The 23018-nt window shown below is 35.0% G+C and overlaps 1 protein-coding gene across 4 annotated transcripts; it reads right to left on the reverse strand.

The window, feature by feature from the left end:
• Positions 1–79: 79 nt before the first annotated feature.
• Positions 80–22929, reverse strand: Hip1 (Huntingtin interacting protein 1). Of its 4 annotated transcripts, none has more exons than XM_013309534.1 (23): positions 22624–22713; positions 14014–14117; positions 11083–11193; positions 10554–10706; positions 10059–10216; positions 9787–9848; positions 9520–9697; positions 8989–9109; positions 8462–8569; positions 8084–8205; positions 7899–7995; positions 7578–7641; positions 7391–7500; positions 6824–6924; positions 5944–6352; positions 3681–3831; positions 3189–3343; positions 2988–3108; positions 2685–2908; positions 2212–2453; positions 1875–2104; positions 1437–1594; positions 80–955 (listed from the first exon to the last, which is right to left on the reverse strand). In XM_013309534.1, exons 2-23 carry the CDS (start codon positions 14047–14049, stop codon positions 926–928), a joined length of 3141 nt encoding a protein of 1046 aa, XP_013164988.1. In that variant the 5' UTR covers positions 14050–14117; positions 22624–22713; the 3' UTR covers positions 80–925. The 4 variants fall into 4 exon arrangements, with proteins under 4 accessions (XP_013164988.1, XP_013164989.1, XP_013164990.1 ...); XM_013309535.1 differs by lacking the exon at positions 22624–22713 and adding an exon at positions 20886–21022; XM_013309536.1 differs by lacking the exon at positions 14014–14117 and having other exon boundaries at positions 3681–3768; positions 22624–22929.
• Positions 22930–23018: the final 89 nt, after the last annotated feature.

The following is a 23018-nucleotide window of genomic DNA, read 5'->3' on the forward strand; positions in this document are numbered from 1 at the left end:
GCAGTATGTTATATATTTAAATAATCACTATATAAGTTATAAAAAAGCTTTTTCAGGGTTGTAATAAAATAGACAATCATTATGTAGCAATATTTATTTATCTATGTAGTTTATAAAGATTACTGTAACACAGGTCAGGTTAGTTCATTATAAAATAAGGGTTATACACAACAACTACAATTAATTAAAGTGTAAAATAAAATAATTATAAATAAATAAGTTCTATATTAGGGTTACGGAGACAGCAATCGATATTAATCTGATTTAATCCATCAGCTCTACACCAGCACCTATTATATCCGATTAAGTATAAAAATGTCACATGATTACTTTGTTTCCGAAAAAAAAAAACAAAATCTAAACATTAGTATTAATTTTATGTCTACATATTTATTTATAAAAGGGAATTTCATTTTTAATTGCGTCACAATCAAAGTCTTTACGCTTAAAGCTATGGCTTGTCATATTCTATACAATTTTCGTGGTAAACACTGGAGACACTTTAAATGGCATATTTGAATATAAATGTTGATTAAGAATACACACTTATATAAAACTAGATCTATACTTTGGTGCCGAATGTACATAATTAAAAAAAACATGGAATTTAACAACCAAAATTATTTAATTTTTTGTCTGATCATTCATGTCTCCATTTAAATCCAGTCAAATAAAAAAAAAACAAAAAGGTGTTAAATCATTTTAATTTGTTGCTATATACAAAAATGTAATTTATAATCAGTGTCCGAATGTTTTCTAATTTTTTCACACGCTATTTTCTACAATTCGTGGTATTTGCATATAAAATAAATGCAGAACGAAATGGAATCATAAAAGTACACAGTTTAGTGGACATTAAACATTTTGTCTTAATTTACTTCGCCTTTTTACTTTTACATGTCAATGTCGGCTCTTTAAAAAAATATTATTCTTTACCATTCGTCATGTTGCCGTTCTGAAATAGATAAGAAACAATTAGGTGTCTGGAGATTATCTAATGCACAATTTAATCACATTAGCGTAAAATATTCAAAATAAAAACATATACAAATGAAAATTTTAGCATATTGATTTTTTAAAATAAGGAAAAAAAATGTTTTTATGAATTTTAACACAACCAAAACTATATACACTAGCGATTTGCTCAAAACATTGTAAATGACTACACCTCTAGCAATACTAATCTATTTACAATTCACTTATCGGTATAACTTTACCTTCGCAAGCTTGGTGATAACGAAAAGAGAAAAAAAATCATGAAAGACCATTCTCTCTTGGTAACACTTAAGTGCCACCGACATCAGGTCAGGTATGTTCATTCAAAGAAATAGTGGCATTGAATATATTGGAAGACTTTTAAAATATAATAAATTTCTGTTTATATATCTGAAACAAATTTGCTGATTTCTATGTACAAAAGAATTAAGTTATAATACCTCCTCAAGTTGCGCCAAATGGTAGTGTCGTTTCCTGAGCTCTGCGAGTCGCGCGCGCTCCTTATCTAACGCCGTCTCTAATTCCAAAGCTCGAACTTTGCTCTCCATTTCTAAAATTCGTGTCGCCGTCAGCGTCAATGCCGAAGTATCAAGTGCCTCTGCAATGAAATAAACAAATATATATAATGTACTACATTATTTTAATCTCCTTATTTTACACCCTACTTGGTTTTTATCTTCCGTCTCTTTCATGTAACGAAATGATGTCATGATAATCTGATTTTGAAACTTAAATTTACTCAAGTACTTATTGATAAACTTAGGGTGTCTATATTATTACTAAGGGACACCCTTAGGGTTAATTTAGTATCTACATCTAGAGTTTTCAAAAGTTGGTGTTAGTGATTTTTTTAAAGTCCAGCTATGGGTGGTAGTTACCGGTATCTCTGGCGAGGTCTGCGGCGTGTCGTGCGGCGGCGAGCACTGCGCCGGCAGCGGTGGCGACCTGCCTGGAGGCGGCGGTCAGTCGGGCGAGTGAGGGCGCTGCGGGAGGTGCACGCGCGCGTGACGCCGCAACCAGCTGCGCCGTGCTGCCCGCCACTGAGTGCGCCGCAGCGGACACGCCCTCCACGCGACCCTTGCCGTTCACCGTCTCGTCCGCTGACGACCTGTGCAACACAAATACATAGTATATTTATTAATAATTTCTTTGTCTTCTATTATTCTTGGCACCTTTTTTATACTTCAAACTTTTAAAAAGTATGGACATACTCACACTAGTAGTTTAGCTGCGAATACAACCGCCTTAGCGGCCGAGATGAGTCCCTCCGACCACTGCGGGTTGCGGCGGTACATTTTCTGTCTGGTGCTGGTGTCGCCGAGCTCGCGCTGCAGCCGGCGCGCGTCTTGCACCAGCACCTTCACCGCGCCCATCAGCGTCGTGCACGCGTCCAGGATCTTCTCGTTCACCTCGAGCTTCACTCCCGAGTCGCCCGCGCGGCTCGCGGCGAGCATTTCCTATAAAACAGACAAAATATTACAACCGATAAATCGCATAAAGAACACTATTTCAGATATAACAAGGCATAGTAAAATGCAGAGGAGGGCATTGCGTAACTCGTAGACGACCTTTAGCCGTCAAGATATTTGAAAAGACGCATATAACTACTAGCCGTGGATTTTTGTCATTTCCACTGTCGATATTTCGGTCGGTCAATGAAAAGAGTTTTAAGTGTAAACACGGTATACCTCAATCTGCGCAGCGGCTTGTTCGATGGCGGTGTCCATAGTGGCGAGCTCGTCGTCGACGCTGCCGGGCGCGGGCGCGGCGTCCGCAGTAGCCGCGCTGTCAGCCGCGCGCCGCACGCCGCCCAGCGCCTCCGCGCACAGCCCCGCCTCCACCCTGCCCGCCGCCACGCCCTCCAGGCACGTCTTCGTCGCGCTCAGCATTGAACGGCACTCGTTGCTCAACTCTGACATAAAGCGAAACATGATAATATGCAATTAAAAATCGTATATTCAAGTTCCAAGCTATAACAAATATAGACTCACTATCGGAGAGCTCCATATCTGTGGACACGTTGCATACTTCCATGATATAGGCGGAGAGCTGCGCCGTGTTGTGCGCTGCGTATACTGCTGACTTGGCCAAAGTTTCTTCGTTGCCGTTAATCTAGAATAATCCATAAACCATTTAATTACGGTTAAAATAGCCTTACAATATTATTATAATTAGTAACAAAATATATTAACCTCTTTATGTGTGGCCAGTTCGTTAAGTGCATTGGCGGCGAGTTCCGCTGCGAGGCGGTATGTGTCGCGCGCGCTGCCGTGCTCGTGCGCATCCAGCGCGCCGCAAGTCACCGCCAGCGCAGCCTCGCCCGCACACGACAACATTCGACATCTCTCTGGTTTTATACACATTATTAATTATTAATAACTACACCAAACACAAGTTCAACAATAGAGTCATTTTAAATAATCTCAAAACATAATTTTATTATATTTACATTTACATGTAATAAAGTTAGTGTCTGTGCGTAATATTAAAAAAAAAAATTTGTTTCTGTCTACAATGACGCCGTTGTTCCGGGTGGTTTCCGGATTTGACGGCAAGCTGATATCTCTCTCTCTGCCTAGCTTACAAGGTATGCAGAGAGATGCTGATATATGTAGGAATAATATAGGCAACTTTTTTTATAACGCGGTCGATTGTTTAAATAAATTGATATAAAATGTACTAACGTCGTTTAATTTCCGATTGCGCCTCCTCGAGTTGTGCTTTCAGTGAGGCGACGTCCGCTTCTAAGACTGTATTGTGTTGCAACAAATCCTGCAATTCACACTCCGCATTCAGTCTCTCAGTCTCCGTGTGCTCTAACCTCGCACATATCATCTACGTTAGTACACACACATAGAAAATATAAAATTATACTTAACGTAAGAGAATTCATGCGAACAACAATCCATAGATGATCGTCAGAAGGTAACCCAGCGCATGCAGCGTATCGAAGATGCAGAGCCAAGCCGAAGACGCGGAGAGAATAGAAATAATACATGCCATTAGAATATAGCAAGATGCCAACTTATAAAGAAACAGATTTATATAAGCACCAATTATAAAATGACCTTGAGAAACAGATATTTAAGAAGCCAAAAAAAAAATTGCAACTATAAAACTGAAAGCATTTTATGAAATAAAGGAGGAAACATAATAAAGTGTTTACTAGAAAAGTCTTCTTTAAAAACCATTTAAGTAATTTCTGTAGAAATTCACTGCAATGACAATATTTATACGTATCGTCATCCCTTTCATTATCTTTAACAAAATAGAGACAGAAATATGTATTAAGATAGTGTCACGTCTGTCCAATTCTACGGTTATATCTTGTAGTAAATATAGTTAACATAAAAACATCACGAAAACTAACATTTTCACAGTAAAATTCACCAACAACATTGTTAACGAACACAATACATAATCATCCACCACCATTGTTAGTCTGACCTGATTGTCTTTTACTTTTTTTGATAAAACTAAATCCATTTCGTCTTTCTCGTTCATTTTTAATCGTTTCATTTCATCTAATTTTGTTTGCATATCATCCCTTTCTTTCATAACTAGATCTAATGTAATTTCTTTATTGTCTATTATTTTACGATGAAAGTTTACTTCATATTTGCATTCTTCTAGTTTTGCAGTTATATCGTCTATTGTACAATTCAGTTCATTTATTTTACCATTTAAATTATTCTCCATTTCAGCTTTTTCATTTCTTATAATATCAATATCACTGTTTAATTTAAATACTGTTTCATTTATTTCTCGCATATTCTTCTCTAAAACCTATCAAATATAAAAATATATTACTTGAAAAAATTTCTTCGTTCAACAAATTTGCAATCGTTTAAGAACTTTACTTACCTCTTTTTCTACAGACAGTTCATTAATAATTTTATCTTTTTCTATTTCGATATCTTCTTTTTCTGTAGATAGTTTAGTAATTTCATTTTCAAGTTTTTGCAATTCATTATTTTTAATAGATAATTCATAATCATCTTGAACTTTCATGTTTTCGAAATCATCCTTCAAAACTATCAATTCATTGTTCCCTATTTCTAACTCTGCATTTGTTTCTTTTAATTCATCCTCGAGACGTGTTAGTTGATCTGTTAATTTTGTCACTTCTGTATTAAGCGCAAGTATTTGTTGATCTTTGTCTGTCAATAATTCTTTAAAATTATTAAAAACGTCATCTGTTACACCTAACTCTTTGTTTAGTTTTTTTATTAAATCTGTAATATTTTCATCTTTACTAGATAACATCGTTTCTAATTCAGATATCTTCTTTGATAATGTTTCACTTTCAGCTATCTTTGTTTGACAGATTGCATTTTTTTCTTCAAGTAATTTCTCTAATTCTTCAATTTTAATAGCATTTTCATACACAACTTCCTTTATTTTATTCTCTAGACAAGAGATGTTTATTTCTTTATCTTCCAAAGCCTTTTCAATTTGAATTTTTACATCTGTTATTTCCTTTAGCTTATTTTTTAAGTCATTTACATCTGACTGTAGTAGTTCCACCTGCATTTCAGCGGCATTTTTACTTTCTACAATTTCGTCTACTTTTTGCTTGAGACTAAGGATTTCCGTGCTTTGTTTTATATACCTTTCGGTATAATCCATTTTACTATTTTCATATTCATTATTAACATTCTGAAGTGTTAAAACGAAATAAGTTTTAATATTTACAAAACTATTTACAGTGGAGAATCTACGTTAAAAAAATCTAGAAATAATTAGTATTTTTTAATTTTGCTATAATGTTTATTGTGCTGTTCTAAATAAAGCCCATTTATCAGTTATAAAAATGTGTTAAGTATGTTAGCCACTACATTTATGTTAATAACTATACATGCAAAGATTAGTTTGTTAATTCTAACTAATAATATAAACATGCAAACTACTAAATAAAGAACATATAAGACAAAATAAACTCCTGACCTCTTTCTCCTGTTGGTACTGTTGCTTTAACTCGGCGACTTCTTGTAGCGCTGCTTCTTTTTCTTCTAATATTCTCTTAACATCTGCACCGCTTTCCACTTTCACAGCATTAAGTTCTTCCTTTGCTTTATTTAGTTCTGCCTCTTTCTCTTCTTTCTCCTTCTGTACTCTTTCTAGATTTTCATTCACTTCTTTTAATTCATTCGTAACTAATATGACTTTCTCCTTTTGTTCCGTCATGGCTGTTTTGTGTTCGATCTCTAATGTTTCCATTGAAGCCTTTAAACTTTCTAATTCCACTTCTTTTTGTCTAGAATTTTCCAAATCAGACCGAAGATTGGAAATTTCATTTTTATATGCTTCTATTTCTTCACTCGACGATGCACTTTGTTGGAGAAGTTCCACATCTCTATAAATCAATCACTTATATTAAAGTAGAGTTGGTTGTTGACAGATCGGCGAATAAATGACAATTTTTCTAATATATTACACAACAAAAAACGTAACTAGTAGCCTATGTGCTCTTCTAGGTCATGTTCTACATCTATGCCAAATTTCAGCGTGTAGATGTAGACGGTAGCATCTAACAAACATCCATCCATCCAAACATTCGCATTTATAATATTAGTAAGAAGTAAGTTGTTTTCATAAAAATCTTTTCTTAGTCTCCATTTTCACTAAATAGACAAGAAGACACATCATCAGCTCACTTTAGTCCCCACTGAGGGGCTCGTAGCCTACTCTAAGTTAGGAGTTAGTTAGGGAGTAATATCACGAAGACTTGTCAATGTAAAAAATATCTACAATACCCATATAAAATGCATTCTCTGCAGCTGTTAGCTTAGTGGAAATGGATCTAAGACGGTAAATAAAGGCTCACTTCATTCTGTCGTTAAGTTGTTGCTGCAGCATCATTTTGGAGCTCTCATGTTGTGCGGCGGCCGCGCGCAAACTGGATGCTAACTTGTCTACCTCCGCTTTCTGAAAACATCACAAATAACATAGAAGAAAAGTTAAATATAGATGCGTTGTCATTAATTTTTATTCGTTTGAATATGAAAAACTAGCTGCATGCCGCGAATCCGTCTGCGTGGAATTTAAAAAAAAAACTTAATAAGTAGTTTATGTGTTCTTCCAGAGTATCTTCTATGCGGGTGCAAAATGTAATTAAAATCCGTTCAGCCGTTGCGGAGATAGCTTCAAACAAACATCCAGCCATCCATCTACACATTCGCATTTATAATATTAGTAAGGTAAAGGAGATTTATTGGGTAATTTTGCACGTCACGAGAAACAAACGTGGTCCTATCCACTCACGCATGACAACACCCATATGATACCTTAAAAGAGTTTAGTAAGTAAGTAGTAAGTAACAATAACTTAAAATAGTTTTTTTTTTAATTGGAAATATTTCGTAAGATGGTCATAGTAATGCTTCAATACATACCTGTCTGATCAATGTGATGTGCTCTTCTCGTAGTTGAGTGTAGGCGCCTTTCAATTTTTGAAATTTTTCATCTATCACCTTTGCCTTATCTTCGGTTTGCAATAATTTCTCTGTTATAACATAATTTATTAATATCTTCAACTCTAATTAAAAAGAAAAAACACGTAAAAAGGTTGAATTCACCTACGTTTGATTTCTGGCGTCTCAGCGGATAAAACTTCCGCTTTTTGTTTCTCCTCTTCCAATTCAGACTGTAACAAAATAATGAAATGTTTAAATTTACTAACATTTAGACATTTATTGTTGTCTCTATTTTTTCAAAGAGAATACCAGAGATGACAATATGTGTCGAAACCTATACTAAGGGTCCGTTCACACAAACTGAAGCGGATGACAATCTGTTATGCTGCTAAAGCCAATTTCAACCTTATCACAGCTGTTTAAAGCCCAATTTAATTTGCTACAATAAATCTGCTTTTCTCCAGTCTGAAAGGAACTTTATAAATACCTTAGTAGCTTGTAGCTGAGACTCAAGTCGCGTGCAATGTTCCCTCATTGATCCCAGCATTGTGTTCCTCTCTTGTACTAACTGCGATACTTCACTCCTTTAAAATTATATTTATCACATAAAAATCAATGTTTCAAACTCTTAGTACAAGGGAAAATGTGTTTTAAAATCATTAACATAAGTACCTCATTCGCTTAAGCTCATTCTGTAGATGATCTATAAGTCTGTCTCTCTCTACTATAGGGTCGGGTTGCGGCGACGGCGTTGTTCTTGTATCGAAAGATTCCGCTTGCTCAAAATGCGACACCTTTAATACAAAACACAAAAGTATTAAAATAAGAGATTAACTATGAAACAAATCTTATTAATGTTATAAATGCGAATGTTTGGATGGATGGATGTTTGTACCAAAACGATGGAATTTGGCTTACCCATAGAACATAGTCTGGTAGAACACGTAGGCTACAAATTATATTTTTTTAAAACCCGCGCGAACGGAGTCGCGGGCGAAGGTTAGTAAAAGATATGTTTAGAAAACAGTTAACGAAGAAAAGTTATATTACCTGACTGACAGTATCAGACGTGTCTATGAGAGAGGCAACCGAGTCTACTTCATCCGGCGGTGGTTCAGGTATTGATACTACGGGAGTCACGTATGTACCAAAATCACTCTGCAACAATTATACATATTAAAATGTCAAATTCAAAAAGAAAACATAAAATAAAGTCTAGATACCTATATACTAGTACATTCGTATAGTTTTATGTATTAGAAAAATATCCTGGCTTAAGTACCTAATCCAGTGGTTTTCAAAGGGGGTTAGACAAAGTGGATTCGCTTCGAAGCGATTCCATGACGAATTTCAAAAATATATGAAATTGACGCGCGACAACCGTGACTTATAGAGTGTTATTGTCAGTTCTATACATTTTTGATGTTCGCTATGGAATCGCCTCGAAGCGAATGCATTTTCACTAACTCCGCAGATGTTGAGCCCTCTTCAAAACCGAGGATATGAGACATTTTCCTTGATTATCAGCTAACTTCGAAACATCAAGTGCTTCTTAAGAAATAGACTGAGTAATTCACCTGTAACAAGAAGTTCGGTGGATTGGAGGGCAAGACTGGCAGCGTGAGAAGATTCCTATAGTACTGCAAGCTGCTCGCGTGTTTGTAGAATGAACTTAGCTTCTTGAATTGCTGACGGAATCTGCGAAAAGCGTGTTATTTAGTCCACTCAATATATTAATTATTTTAAAAATCTGACCAGATTTTTTGGTACTTTGCATTATTCAAAAAAACAATTGAATTTAAAGAAGAGTTTAAGCTTAAAGAAAAAAAAACAGTAGTAGGAACTATTATGAGCTTGCGGATGGACCAACATTTCTACCGATCAATCGGCCCAATAGGTAGGATTGACTGCATGAAATCAAACATACCCAATAGGCCGATTGATCGGTAAGTCAATCGCCCCAAGAGAAACCATCAGTGCTTGAGTCCTAAATGTAAGTGTTATGTTATAGGCGATTCACGATAATACTTATACGTATGTATGCGCGCGCGCGTACGTGTTTGCTTGCATATGTGCGTGTGTGTGTATGAGTGTATGTGTGTGATCACCTCTCCCTGTGTCCGACGAGCGTGTCCGCGGGCAGTGCGGCGTGGAGACGGAACAGCAGACGCACGTTACAGTCATAGATGTGCGAGGAGTCCTGCGCGCACGGGATAAGCGCCGCCAGCCGGCACTGTCCGCTCGCCGTCATCGAGTTAGCACGCGCGTTGCCCAAACTCTCGAATACTAAAACATTGTTACTGTATGTTAGTATGCTGAATACTTTAAAAACAATAAAAAAAAGTATTATAAATGAGTATACGAGTAGTACTGACCTGCTGCTTGAAGGTTCAAAATATCGTCCATGTAGTCAAATAACTCCACACACAGTTGGAAGCTGGAAGTAAACAGTAAAAGAAAAAAAAAATTAAATCCATTTTCATACATTTATCATCGACAGGTACAACAATGAGGACGTTAGCACAACGTGATGATGTTTAAAAAAAATAATTTAAAAAATAGACAAAAAATTAAACACAACTCAATTTTTTTTGTAACAACTACCTCTATCAACTACTAAAAATAGCAATAAATATGTGAATCTCACTAGTTATTGACATCGTTCTCTGCGATTGCGTCTAGCTCGTCAGCGGTGAGCTGCATGTTGCCGGGGAAGCGTGGGTTGCGCTGGTGGAACTTGAGCTTGCTCACCAACAGCGCGCAGTACAGGTGCACCAGCCGCCCGTAGCCCTCGCGCAAGTGCACCTAACACACGCACCGTCGTATTTACATAACAACATCGAACACAATGTTTGAATGTTGTCATCTTACATAGACTTAGTCGAATTGTTCAGGACATGATCAACAGTGATGAAATAAATACGTAACTATTAACATGTCAGAAAGAACAACAAATTATTGGACGATTTAAAGATGAATTTCAACTCACGACTACAAACTTCGTAGTTGACGCCTTTTACAATTAAGAACATAATTTGTCAAAGATCTTTATTGAGGCGAAGTTGAACTTCATTGGCGTGCAGTTGTAATTGTAATGTAACTAATCTACTAGCTTATATGTAAAAGTGGTTAACTCTCTTACCCATAGCTTGCCGAGGTTCTCAATCATGCCAGTGTGTCGCTGCGAGTCATCTAGACAAGCGGGATGTCCCTCGCGCAGCAGCTTGTGCGTCACGTGACAGAACTTCCATGCCACGATACGATTGTCTTGCAGCGGCTGACGGATCGCCACCATCTGTGCAAACATACGTATAAAATTCTTTCCAAGGTCATCAAGCATAGTAATAAATAATATAACAGTAATTATTTTTACCTACTTGTAATTAATTAAAAAAAAACGTTAAATTAATTTAAAAACATAAACATTAGACACCCTTGCAACTCCGGGGAAATTCAAAATCGGTCAACCTTTATGCCACTTTTTTATGGCATATTCACATAACTTAATACAATGCGTATTAAGTTATGTGAATATGCCAAACAAATTATATTTTATTTAAAACTACGTAAAATGCTTTACCAAATTTTACTTAGTAATGACTAATTATAGCCAGGCATCTATGACATGGCTACATAGCGAGAAAAAAGGCAATAATTTGACATAATTATACCCAGTACGTGACCGCGCTCTGCTCCTGGAACGTTCCGATGATTGTGCTCCGAACATGTTTCTCCTTTACCGGGGTCTCGATAGCGTTAATAGCTTTCTGTATAGCTAGTGTCTGTAACATAAAAGATATGCAAAAAAAGTGATAGAAGACTTTGTTCTAAGTGTAACGAATAGGTTTAACAAAATGGTTCTATGATAATAAAACTCGCTACAAAAACATCTTCAAAAAAGGTGATTGGAATAAGAACATACACTACACATGTATAGACACATTAGAACAATGAGAAGACAATATGCTCGTCATCTTACGTTATTATAACAAAAAGTACAAATGTTTAGACTACGTTTTCTGTATTCCTGGTATCAAGACACTACGTGTGTAAAGACAATTTTTTTTAATTTGCAAAGACTATTACGAGCATTTTCGTAGCCATTACTATAATTGCAACGTAATACATATGGAATTTTAATTATAATGTGCATATACAAGCATGTACTATACAACAAATAATTATAATACCGTTGGCTTCCACTGTCGAAAGACCTGTACAAAAATGTTCTGTCATCCCTCGCATTCTGTATGAATAAAAAACAGGATTTGGTTTGTCAGGGTGCCTCGGCAGTAGAAACTGACGGTTATATTATTTATCACCTGCTTATACCGACTTTTATTTAGTCGTACCCCAATGTTTTACTTTGCACCGTAAAATTTGGCTTCTTGTTCTAATCTATAGGTGTTATTGGGTTCACTTTGTAACGGTAATCTTCCTTAATTGAATGTTTAAAAGTAAAAAGTGCTTCAAATCTCTTCTCAAAAAATTCTCAAAATAAGATCTTTTATTAGCTGTCGGGCATTTGTTACCTTTTTACATAAACATGTAGAAACTATTGACCCAGTGAGGACACAAAGAAGCCTTATTCAAACCACTGCGAGTTTCCGAGCGCAGGGTCAAGGTAATTAACAGAACGGGCTTCGAATTATGTAATGTAGTTAGTGTTAGTACAATCTACAATTAATACAGGTAGTATATTCATCTCCATACTTCCTACATAACAGTTGAATATCGCATTATAAATGGTAAAGCTCATATTGCGCGCACGCAAAAACCTAATGTTAGAAAAACTATACATTGCATTTGGAGCATAACTCTAGAACAAAAGTCGTAACAAAAACTTTGTAAAACCCTTGCAAATCAGTTCTGATGCTGAATTTAAATGTTCTGGAATAATCGCAACATCCGCTTTGTTTATAATTTGAATGATAATACATACATAAATGTGTTTGCGTTTGCGCCTTCGTTTCATGTATGAATACATAAATAAATATATACTGCGGACGTAACGAGACAGCTGTGCATGCGCAAACTTCGCGGACGGGCGGATTGACTATTTATGGTAATATTTACTTACTATCAAGGAAAATACGGTAAGACACAATTAAAATATCTTACGAGTATTGTAGCATTTTATTATTATGTAAAGGACACCGGATCTTAACCCCATATTAACCAGAGTGGGGAGCGCCGATGTGCCAGGCCTTAGGGGCCGTTCAGGCACTGCTCCCTTGCAGGCGCCAATCAATGGACGTACTACTTGAGAGATGATTTTCACAACCGGGTGCACTATATATAGTTAGGCCTAGCCGAAGTCGACGTACTTCGGTAATTTGACTGAGTTTGTCTAAATTCTATTATTCAAAAGGCTTGAGTAGTGTCATAATTTAGTAAAACTATCTATTTTGTTCATGTAAATCCTTGTTTAATTTATTGCATTGTGGCTCTTCCAGTTCAAACGTAGTATACTTACGTAGTTAACCTTCTCGGAACTTCTGCAGCTTTTTATAGAAGTTTGTGTTTCGATGTTCGAAATACCATTCGTTAACCGTTACATAGGATGAATGTGTGATTCGTACAAATCGTAATAAAAATGGCCTCTGACTGTATCTATAGCGAAACTAAGAACTATCGTCCTTATTTCGTTTGATATTGTTTAAAATCTATAATCGCAATGTATCGCCTACATTTCAGACTAAAAATATAAATAGTTTCTAATGGCATAATAAAAAAGTGCAATAGAAATAAAACTTCCATTACTAATTGTCGTTTACGTCCGAGCATGCATAATTGTTTACAGTTTCGTACGGAATATTTTAATTGAAACAAAAAAGTATTTTTATCACTCGCATGGCCAGTTATAATTTATATTACAGAAACTTTAGGTTTTAAAAAACATATTACATGTAAAAGCACATGCATATTTATGTGTTTTTTTATAAACTATTTATCGTATCTGTGCAATGTTCTGCTTTTAAGAAGTTATGAGTCATAAGCACAAAGCAAAGCTCTTATTAGTAAGCGCAAGTCGCTTATGAATCAGACATGCAAGCAAGTTGAGATTTATGTGAGGTTATTTTAAACAAACCGACCGACACATCTCAAGTCTTGTTCTTTGTGTTTAGTTTTGCCAGGCGTCCGGATAAAGCTGGACATAGGTAGGCTTTTTGATTTTGTAGCCGGCCAAAATAAACGGTGTCCGGGTTGTCCGGCTTTTGTTAGGATTTTTACATTGCGACTCAATAATCTAGGAAAATTTCTTTCTATCCAAATGTCCGAAGAAACTGGCTGGTGTGTCCGGCTATTAGGTTTGACGACCTGGCAACCCTATTGTGTATCGTGATACTTTGAGTAGTTACTGCGAAATGTCTTTCATAAAAATGTGCTATTAAGAGTCGGGCAGGACACTACATCTCATATCCGGTCTTCGTTACGCTGCCCCTTTCTTTTCATATACAGTATGATGCTTAAGCTGCAATACAAGAATATACTGTTATCTCTTTTCTTCCTAAGAGAAAAAGAGAGATGACGATAAAACTGTTCAAGTGTTTCTGTAATGGAATTGGAAGTAATAGAAGCTGTATAGAAGATACACTCACCAGCTGATGGAAGCGTTTGTCTGTGGGGTTGGCCATAGCTGGGTGTTAGTGCGCGGTGCTTGCGGTGTCAGCGGCATGCATTAGTAAATTGTTCTCGTGCTCGGCTGCAATGAGACGTATTGTCGTAACCAAATATTAGTCTTGTTACAGGACATGCAAACAAAATGCTATCACAAGATTAGTAAAAAACTATACTGCGACACACTTATCTGGCCCGGTGAGCTATTACCACACAAGTCAAGAAAATAAAAAACAGCTACAGCACTTTACTGTTCTTGTGTGCAAGTTTTAGTTATGCCCCCGGGGCAGATTAGTTAATCGGTCTATAGTAAGCTGTGAGTTAGAGATATGTAAACATTGAAATGTGGCATCAAAACTTCGTTGGAAAGCTATAATATAGGCATCTTAGTATTATTATTATAGTTTAGTAGATGGTTTATTATCGTTACGAATGATCGGTGGTTGTAAGCATGTAATCTACAGGTAGACATAAATTAAATGTTATACAGATATGTCTATACAACTAAAATATCGTGAAACATATGAAGAATAAGAAACCTTAATATTAATTATCATAGCATTCCCATTACATGCAAATGGCATTTAAATGTCATTCACCAAAATGATAATTGATAAACGGATTCCAAGTGATTACCTGTAACAAAAAAAACTGTACATTAAAGATTAACCAAACTTTTTTGTCAAAGAACCTTTTCTTAACTCTACTAGTTCTAACACAATAGGTATGAGAATCTCCGCCGTGTCTACCTTTTTTTGAAACTTTTACTATAACCCGTAACTTGAGACCTGCAGCGCCCACAACGGGCCGTTATCGCCCCTTTGGGAAAAACTGCTTTAGAGAGTCCTGGACCACTTTAGAAATCATTGCTTCATATTTCACCGCATTTTCATGTTACTCGGGCTAATTCAGTCATTGTTGTAACAATGAATGAAACTCGGACATAATTGACCGCGTGTCATCAGTATTGTTTTGTTTCACAATCAGTTTAAGCGGTAGTGTGATTGTATCGCTGGAAACAATGATTTCCAGCCAGCAAACATGTACGAAATATAGTTGTCTCCGTTTTTACAATAGAAAGGAACGGGATGAAAATATGTATAATAAATATGTTTGACAGTGGATACCTCCGGATTCAATTATGTAATGCACATATCTAATATACACATCATGAAACGAATTGATTAATTTCAAGTTTTATAATATTACTAGCTGTCGTCTGCAACACCGTCCGCGCGGAATTAAAAAATAACCTAAGTAGTAAATTTCAGCGAGATCCATGTCGCCGTTATGGAGATACCTTCAAACAAACATCCATCCATCTTTTTAAAGACTTACATTTATAATATTATTAAGAAATCTATTCGGATTTATAAAGACAGATATATTTGATACGTATAATTAGTAAACTATAATTTTAATCAATCACAAATAATATTGACATTTAATTGTCCTAATTTCAAAGTATGATTACGATCGTTGATTCGTATCTTCTATCTTATTTGAACGAATTATACATTAACTGGCTAAGTCGTGAGGCAAATGTAATATAGTACACGCAAGTGGGAGGCACCCGGTTTATAAGTAGAGATTTCATGGCTGTTTAGCTTAACGTGCTGGTCGCATTAGGGTAAATACATCGCATTGAAAAACAGGACGCATACAGACAAAAAGAAAGTATAGCGTACAATTTAAAGTGAAAAATATCAGTTGGCAATTTAATATTTAAATGTTTATCTCACACTTACTTGCTAATACTTCAATGTTTCCTTAAATATATTTTAAATTCTTTATTTTGTGGTATACAAAAACAATTTTACGTAAGTAAAATTTCAGTAAACGGCAATACGGTAGTCTCGGGAAAATTCAGTTTTCATGGACACCTGACAATATTAATAACATGCCCATATCCCACGCGGTGCACGGTTAAATCAGGAAACTGACGTTTACTCAAACCCTCCCTTAGCACGCTACAAACATAATACAGGAACTAATAAAGATATTTCTACCTGAATTTCGTTTGAACGTTATTTAATTTTAAGCACCTGCTTTATCAGTGCAATCCATAGCACTTTTATATGAAGCCATATTCTTCGAGACTTACAATAATACCCTACTAATCCGCTACTCATAATACGTATTAAAAATGACAGAAAAAAACAGACATGATTTCAAAACATTCCTTAACAATTAGTACTTATTTTCATTATGTTAGACAAAACAGAATTCATATACCAGAGTTGCCAACTTAATACTATCGAAGACGACAAGGTTGCCTGACCTTATGAGACCTGACCTAAACTACAAATATGCTTAAAAGTTAAGGTCAAATATATTTAATTGTTTATGCAATAACAAGCAAAATATTAGGAATTCAAAAGGATTCGCCCCACCCATACTTCATCTAAGAGTTCGGAATTACTAGGACATTACTAACTTTATGAAACTCAAGTAATATCTTGATAGTCAGATATCAATTAGTGCTGGTTCATCACACAAATATTTGTTCATGACATTAAATACGAATCAGATCTTGTAACATAAACATAGCTGTAAAAATATCCACGGTAACATTGCAAGAGTCAGGTAACAATGGACGACTGTCTTGCAACATTCCTTTGTTTATTTCGCAACAAGACACCGGTTGCTAATCGTCGGACTCCCATGTCGTATAACTAACGCAAATAAGGACGTAACCTTTACTAATAAATAAATATTTTCTATATGAAAGTTAACTTATATTTTCTCTTGTCTAACTGTGAGTTTCTGAGACTAAAGTCTGATTTAAACGTATGGTTATCTCAAACATTTCAAAGATAATAACAGGGATGACGATTGTCTCAGAAACTCATGTTAAAGTATTTTTAACTAACATTACTTTCGGTCCTTAGTTATTCGGTAACGAAGTGCTTTGAACTGTGTAATTTTTGCTTTAACCGCTAATAACCGTCATAAACTATATGAATTATGCCAACATTAAAAATGTACCGTTGCTCAACACAAAGTAAATAAATTTCTTGTTATTTAAATACAGCTCAGATTAGAAACCAGACTTAGATTACAGGCAGATGTTGAGAGTCAAGCGTTAAATTACCATTTCTGTCTATATTAAATTATCGAAAAGACTGAATTCTTCGATTCATTTGTTATTGATTGTGTATATAACAAGAACTTTAGGTCAGACCTATATTAAATAATGCTAAGCATTTAAACAATGAAAGGATTGGTATTAATATCGCCTTAATAACCTTACTTCTTACTAATATTATAAATGCTAATGTTCAGATGGATGAACGTATGTTTGTTTGAAGGTATGACCAGAACGTCTAAACGGATATCGATGAAATACGGCATACATACATATCATATTCTGGAAGAACACATACACTATAGGATTTTTTTTAATTCCGCGCGGACAGAGTCATGAGTGACTATCATATTAATATAAAATGGTTCAATATACAAACTTAGAACATAAATACAATACTAGATAGAGCATATTCATGCACTAAATAAGCCCCAGCTTGTGTTACAACCACAACGTCGGCTTCCGCACATGATCGTGTGAAGTGGCCGGAAAAAGTAGCACAAATTGTGTGAAACCTTCGACCCGGTGTGACCGGACTGCAAGATACGGCAATTTCACTAATACGATAAAGTGAAAATAAAATTCGTTGTAACATGTTTAAAATTAAACCCCATTGTATAAAAACATTAATATAATCCATTGATTGCCGCAGGAGTTCGATTCAAAACAATAGCTAGTCTAGCAAGATAATTATGTTTTTAATAATCGAGACTAAATAATTCATTCAATGCCTTATACATAAATGTAGCTCTTACATAAGAAGTTACAACCTGACACTGTCTGATAGAAAGATTCCTTCAGACCTTTGTCAGACACCCACATACATAACATTTCGTTACTAAATGTGTGCATCTGTTTTTGATGTTATAAGCACAGCGGAAGAGCGTTCGCTTCCCGCCTCGTCAAACTACTTCCCATATGGTCGGCAGCTTGCATCTCCACCCACTCTCATAACAAACGATACACTTTATCGTGACGTATTCAGTACAACTGCTTTATAAATAAACAATTACATAGATACAGGATTTAATGGGACGCAAAAAGTGTACACTGTCTTGTGAGCAGAGAATACGATCAAACTTTAAGAAGCTTTTTATAATAATCAAAGTGTTCAAATCTATAACACAGTATATGTATGCTATAGGTAAAGATAAATCTGTGTTCGAACTTAACTCATTTACGTCTAACGTGAAGCAAATACGGTCGATACTGTGGAAAACCACAATAGAAAGTTGATTCACATTTTCTATCGACTACGCTGCAAAAGGCAACTCGGATACGATTTAACAAATTGTGTGACTTCATTAAATTTCCAACGTGAGAAAAACAGTTTTATTAACAAGTATCGGTCGCCCGTGGCACCGTCTGTGTGGATTTAAAAAAAAAACTTAAGTAGCCTATGAGTTCTTCCAAGTCAGTTCAGGTCTACATCTATGCCAAATTTCATCTAAACATTCTCATTTATAATATAAGTAAGATGTGGAGTAATAACTAACATTATACGAAAGGAATTGAATGTACGTCTTGTGATCTTTTGTATTATCATCACGTCACCGTTTTCTTTCAAACATGCCATCACACTTGTTTTGTGTTACGTGGGATTGTTTTTTTACAATTACTTTCGCATTCGAATGTCGACGTATATCAATGTAAATGACAATACAAGGGAACGCGTAGAATACATAATATCTTATTAGTAGTAAATATTTTCGGATTTCAACCTAGTCTGTACTATGTCGTATTATTGCCATCGTCTATCAATTTAGTAGATCGAAGTTTAATAAAAATAATTTAACGATAGAAGCTTTTATAAGAGAAACTAAAACCACAATTGTAAAATAATTTTTGTCAGCAATACAAAAAAAAACAATGATATCGCCTGTACCTAAAAACTAACTGTCTTGAACGAACAAAGATAGTAGCTGCGCAGAAAAATATTGCAAAAAATGTGAACAGCGAATTTTTTGTTTGTTTAGAGATTGTAGTCAGACACAACTAAAGAGAAGACAGCTGTTTAAACTTTGAAGGTGAAAAATGCATCTTACGATTTCTGAGACAAAAATCCCCTTATAAACATATTGTTATCTCTGTATTGTCAATGATAATGACAGGGAGGACAATATAATTTAAACAGAGATGTTTAATGCTATAGAGATGTCAGTTTACGTATTACAGTAATCAATCAAGCCAATGGCGAGTTTGCTTTACCAAAACATTTATTACTTCTTTGTCTCTTTCATTAAGATATCCTGATGATGAAACGGCAAGACTTATGCGATTAATTCGACAAGGTCATGATTTTGAAGATATTATTACAACCAATAATAAAAACGTAAATCTACAATATTTATTTGACATCTACTAAGCATTGAGGTTGCAAGTTATATACGTATGACGTCAATAACCTCTTTAACACGGTGCCGTGATTACAAAACGACTTACACCCGGTGCAGCGTTTTTATTACATACACAAAGCGTAATTGTGTTGTGTTTTTTAACGTACAACGTACAACAGCAACTTTTATTCAACGGGATTTTATCAGTTTTTTTGTTTTCATCAATGCATCATTCTCCATGAATATGAATTAAGGTTAATTTAGACAATAACCTTCATATCGAAGAGAAACCTGGCTTATGATTATATTATCTCGACTGATCAAAACATTTTGTTATCGGTTGTTAACTTTCTATCAATTTTTATATTCGACCGATAAGTCAATGTTGTTCAGCACATCATAAAAATATATACGTTGCAAATAAAACAAGAAATTATGCAAACAGCTTAGAATGCGGATAGATTTTTTGCAGAAACGAAAGCTCGATTTATAATGCCGGACGTATATACCAAACCACTTAATCGCATGATGCGCAAAACCAAAGGAACTGCTGAAATAACCCAGGCTTCTAAAAGGGTACCTTAAGTTGTGTTAGTTTGAAAATACCTCTGGAGAGCTGGGGATAGACTATTCCCATACACATATGCAGAGAGCTAGAAGTCTCATTAGGATCTCGCTTCTTAAATAGCAATCGTTAACTGCGTGTACCTGCTACATGTCTGCTCTATGTCCTCTGCCAAACTTTGTTGTTTTTATGATAGCATAGTAGTGTAAATGAAAATATCCGGCCGGTACAGAGTTAACTAACGAGGCAAGTGGAGCACGATAACCGAACGAGGCACCGCGCCCGGAAGCCAACAATCACCACCAGTGCTGTACACTCTATACTCTGTTAGGGTTTGCGACGAACACCAAAATATACAGACGTAAAATACATAAAACAAACAATATAGCATAATTAATAGAGTGGACACGAAAGAATGATAATTGATATCCATCACAGTTAGAATTAGACCAATTTACACTGACATACACTTATATAAATGTAATTGTCTGATCAATTTAAGCAAACATGATTAATATATAGGTATAACATTCGCGAAGTAATCTATATGGACAATGCGTCATTTAGTCCAAGGAAAATTAAACATCGGTAATTGTGTTAAGTATAATTTGACATGAAAAGGAAACTTTTGCAAGTATCGCAAAATGCGAGCCACTCGTAATAAGCGAAATTATTATTTAAAAGGATGGAATCACTGTAAAATACGAGTTCCAAACGAAATTCAAAACTCAATCGAACAAATTGCGAAATAAATAATGCATAATATTGTGCTCAGACTAAAGTATTCAGACGCTTTACTACATACTACTAATGCTAGATTTACTACTCTAGAACTTTAAATTTAACAAGTCTTCTGTAACCTACCTTCAGACAATTTCCTTTAAAGATTTCACAATGATAACGTATTTATAATTAAAAAAATATAATTCACTGAAACACGACTAAATCTATTATAGAATCGCGGCGAAACTGTAAAATGCCCGCACCTGCGATACCTTATCGAAAACTCCAACTCTTCACAACAATCGGTTTATCTGTCAGCACCTGATAACGAAATACAGAAAACTAGCGACACACTCGGCCATTTTACTAATAAAAGTGAATTATTTCCCATTTTCTACTGAATACCGACGAATTGGAAAAACATGGTCGGTTGAGTGATAGCTTAAGTAATTTGATGGTTGGAATGGAATGTATTATTGTTAGAAGGTGGACATGTTGGCAAATTGAAATATTGGTAGTTTGTATGAAATTTTTGTATGTTGGTGTATTGGATGGTTGAATTAATGGAAGTTTGAAAAAGTGAAATGTTGGCAGGCTGGAATGATAGAAGATTGAAAAGTTGGAATGTTGAAGCTTAGAATTAGAAGGTGGATGTTGTGAGGTTAGAGTGTATGTTTGAAGACTGGACAGTATAAATTCTAATCATTGAACTACTTGATAAAGTATGTAACCAACTAGTCAACAGATTGCTTTTCTAACATACTACTCATTACTTTCGTCTTGCTATTTAGTCTTACTAATATTATAAATCCGAATGTTTGGATGGATGGATGTTTGGTTGAAAGTATTTCCAGAATGTCTGAACGGATTTTGAAGAAATTTGGTACATATAATCTGGAAGATCACATAGGCTACTTATTAAGTTTTTTTTTTAATTCGGTAAATCTGAAGAGATCCTTTTATTCTTAACATATTATTTTATAAGAAATAATTTACCTGAGTTAAACTCAAGTTGTGATATAATACATTCTGATCTTGATGCAATATTAATATTCAGTGTGGTACTATAACATGTTGTTTACATAATAAAAGCAGCAGACTGCTTGCATTTTACAACATACATTGCCCAAATTAAATTTGCGATTGATAATTTGATTGAATGTTTTATTCCCATACATCACTCTATTAACAGTTAAAAAAACATGCAAATTACAAGCTATTTTCTCAAATAATGTCTTACAGAACAATTCATTAACCTTTGTTACATTTATGTTATGATCAATTGTTCTGACCACTTAACCTAAACTTACTCTTATTTTTACTTATTGAGTAGTAATAATAAACCATAAAGTTTTGATTTTCTCTACAATATGTTCATGGAAATATTAAATACTTGTAGCCATACTTCTTTAAAAAAGTACTTCTACCAATGTTCTTCATACAGTTTTTCATCATCTCTCTGGCCTTATCCCATGTGAATGAGATAGGTTCGGCATGAGGTTTTATGAACTTTAAAAAAAGTATTTGTTGTCTTTTTTGTTTGTCCACAGGATTAATTAGATAAATAAACCAATACACAAAAATTCCCTTTTCAAAAGCCCTTTCTTAATGCATTTTTTCAAACACAAAAAGGTATTGAAGTTAGCTAAAGAATGTGTTGTCTGAATACTTAACACTTCATAGAGTCATAACAATATTCATTTATGTGGAGTATATGTATTAGATTCATCACAATATATTAATAAAACTGAATCAAAGTATATTGTCATTATTTCATCATATGAACCAGAAAGCACTACAGCTAAGTGTGACTGTGATAAGAGATCTCACTGGGGGAAGTCTCCAGTTTTGGTATGCACAAAGTGAATACTGTTATTACCTGAAACTTTTCAAACTGTTCACGCTCAGCATCTAGACTATTCTTCTTTAGCTGGAGAACTCGAGGAAGCGATAATGACGCCATAGATTTTACACATGCAAAATACTCCTACGGATTATAATTTCAAGGACTACGTTCTGATGTAGATTGTAACTTGAAATCCACAACACTTAATACCATAACCACTGTATTATAAATGCGACCATTAATGATTGCGATAACTATCAAATAAACAAACAATTTCGAAAGTGAAAGAATAAGGATTAGAAACGTCTATTTTGTCAACAACACGTCCGCAACGGCAAAGAAAATTTGATAAACTGAAATTGACATTGACAGCTTGACAGCTTTGACATCATTTGACATATCAAGATTGAGAGCTACAGAATAAAAAG

This window comes from Papilio xuthus, unplaced genomic scaffold (assembly GCF_000836235.2).
Source record: "Papilio xuthus unplaced genomic scaffold, Pxut_1.1 DF827777.1, whole genome shotgun sequence".
In the NCBI taxonomy this organism is placed as follows: Eukaryota; Metazoa; Arthropoda; class Insecta; order Lepidoptera; family Papilionidae; genus Papilio; species Papilio xuthus.

Excerpts from the sequence above, each read along its gene's own strand:
- Hip1 (XM_013309533.1), bottom strand. The coding sequence starts at position 22,707 with ATGGCGTCATTATCGCTTCCTCGAGTTCTCCAGCTAAAGAAGAATAGT. Across the intron at positions 7,642-7,898 it reads CTCAGCTACAAGCTACTAAG|TCTGAATTGGAAGAGGAGAA; the intron begins GTATTTATAAAG and ends ATTTTGTTACAG. Across the intron at positions 2,909-2,987 it reads AGATATGGAGCTCTCCGATA|AGTTGAGCAACGAGTGCCGT; the intron begins GTGAGTCTATAT and ends GCTTTATGTCAG.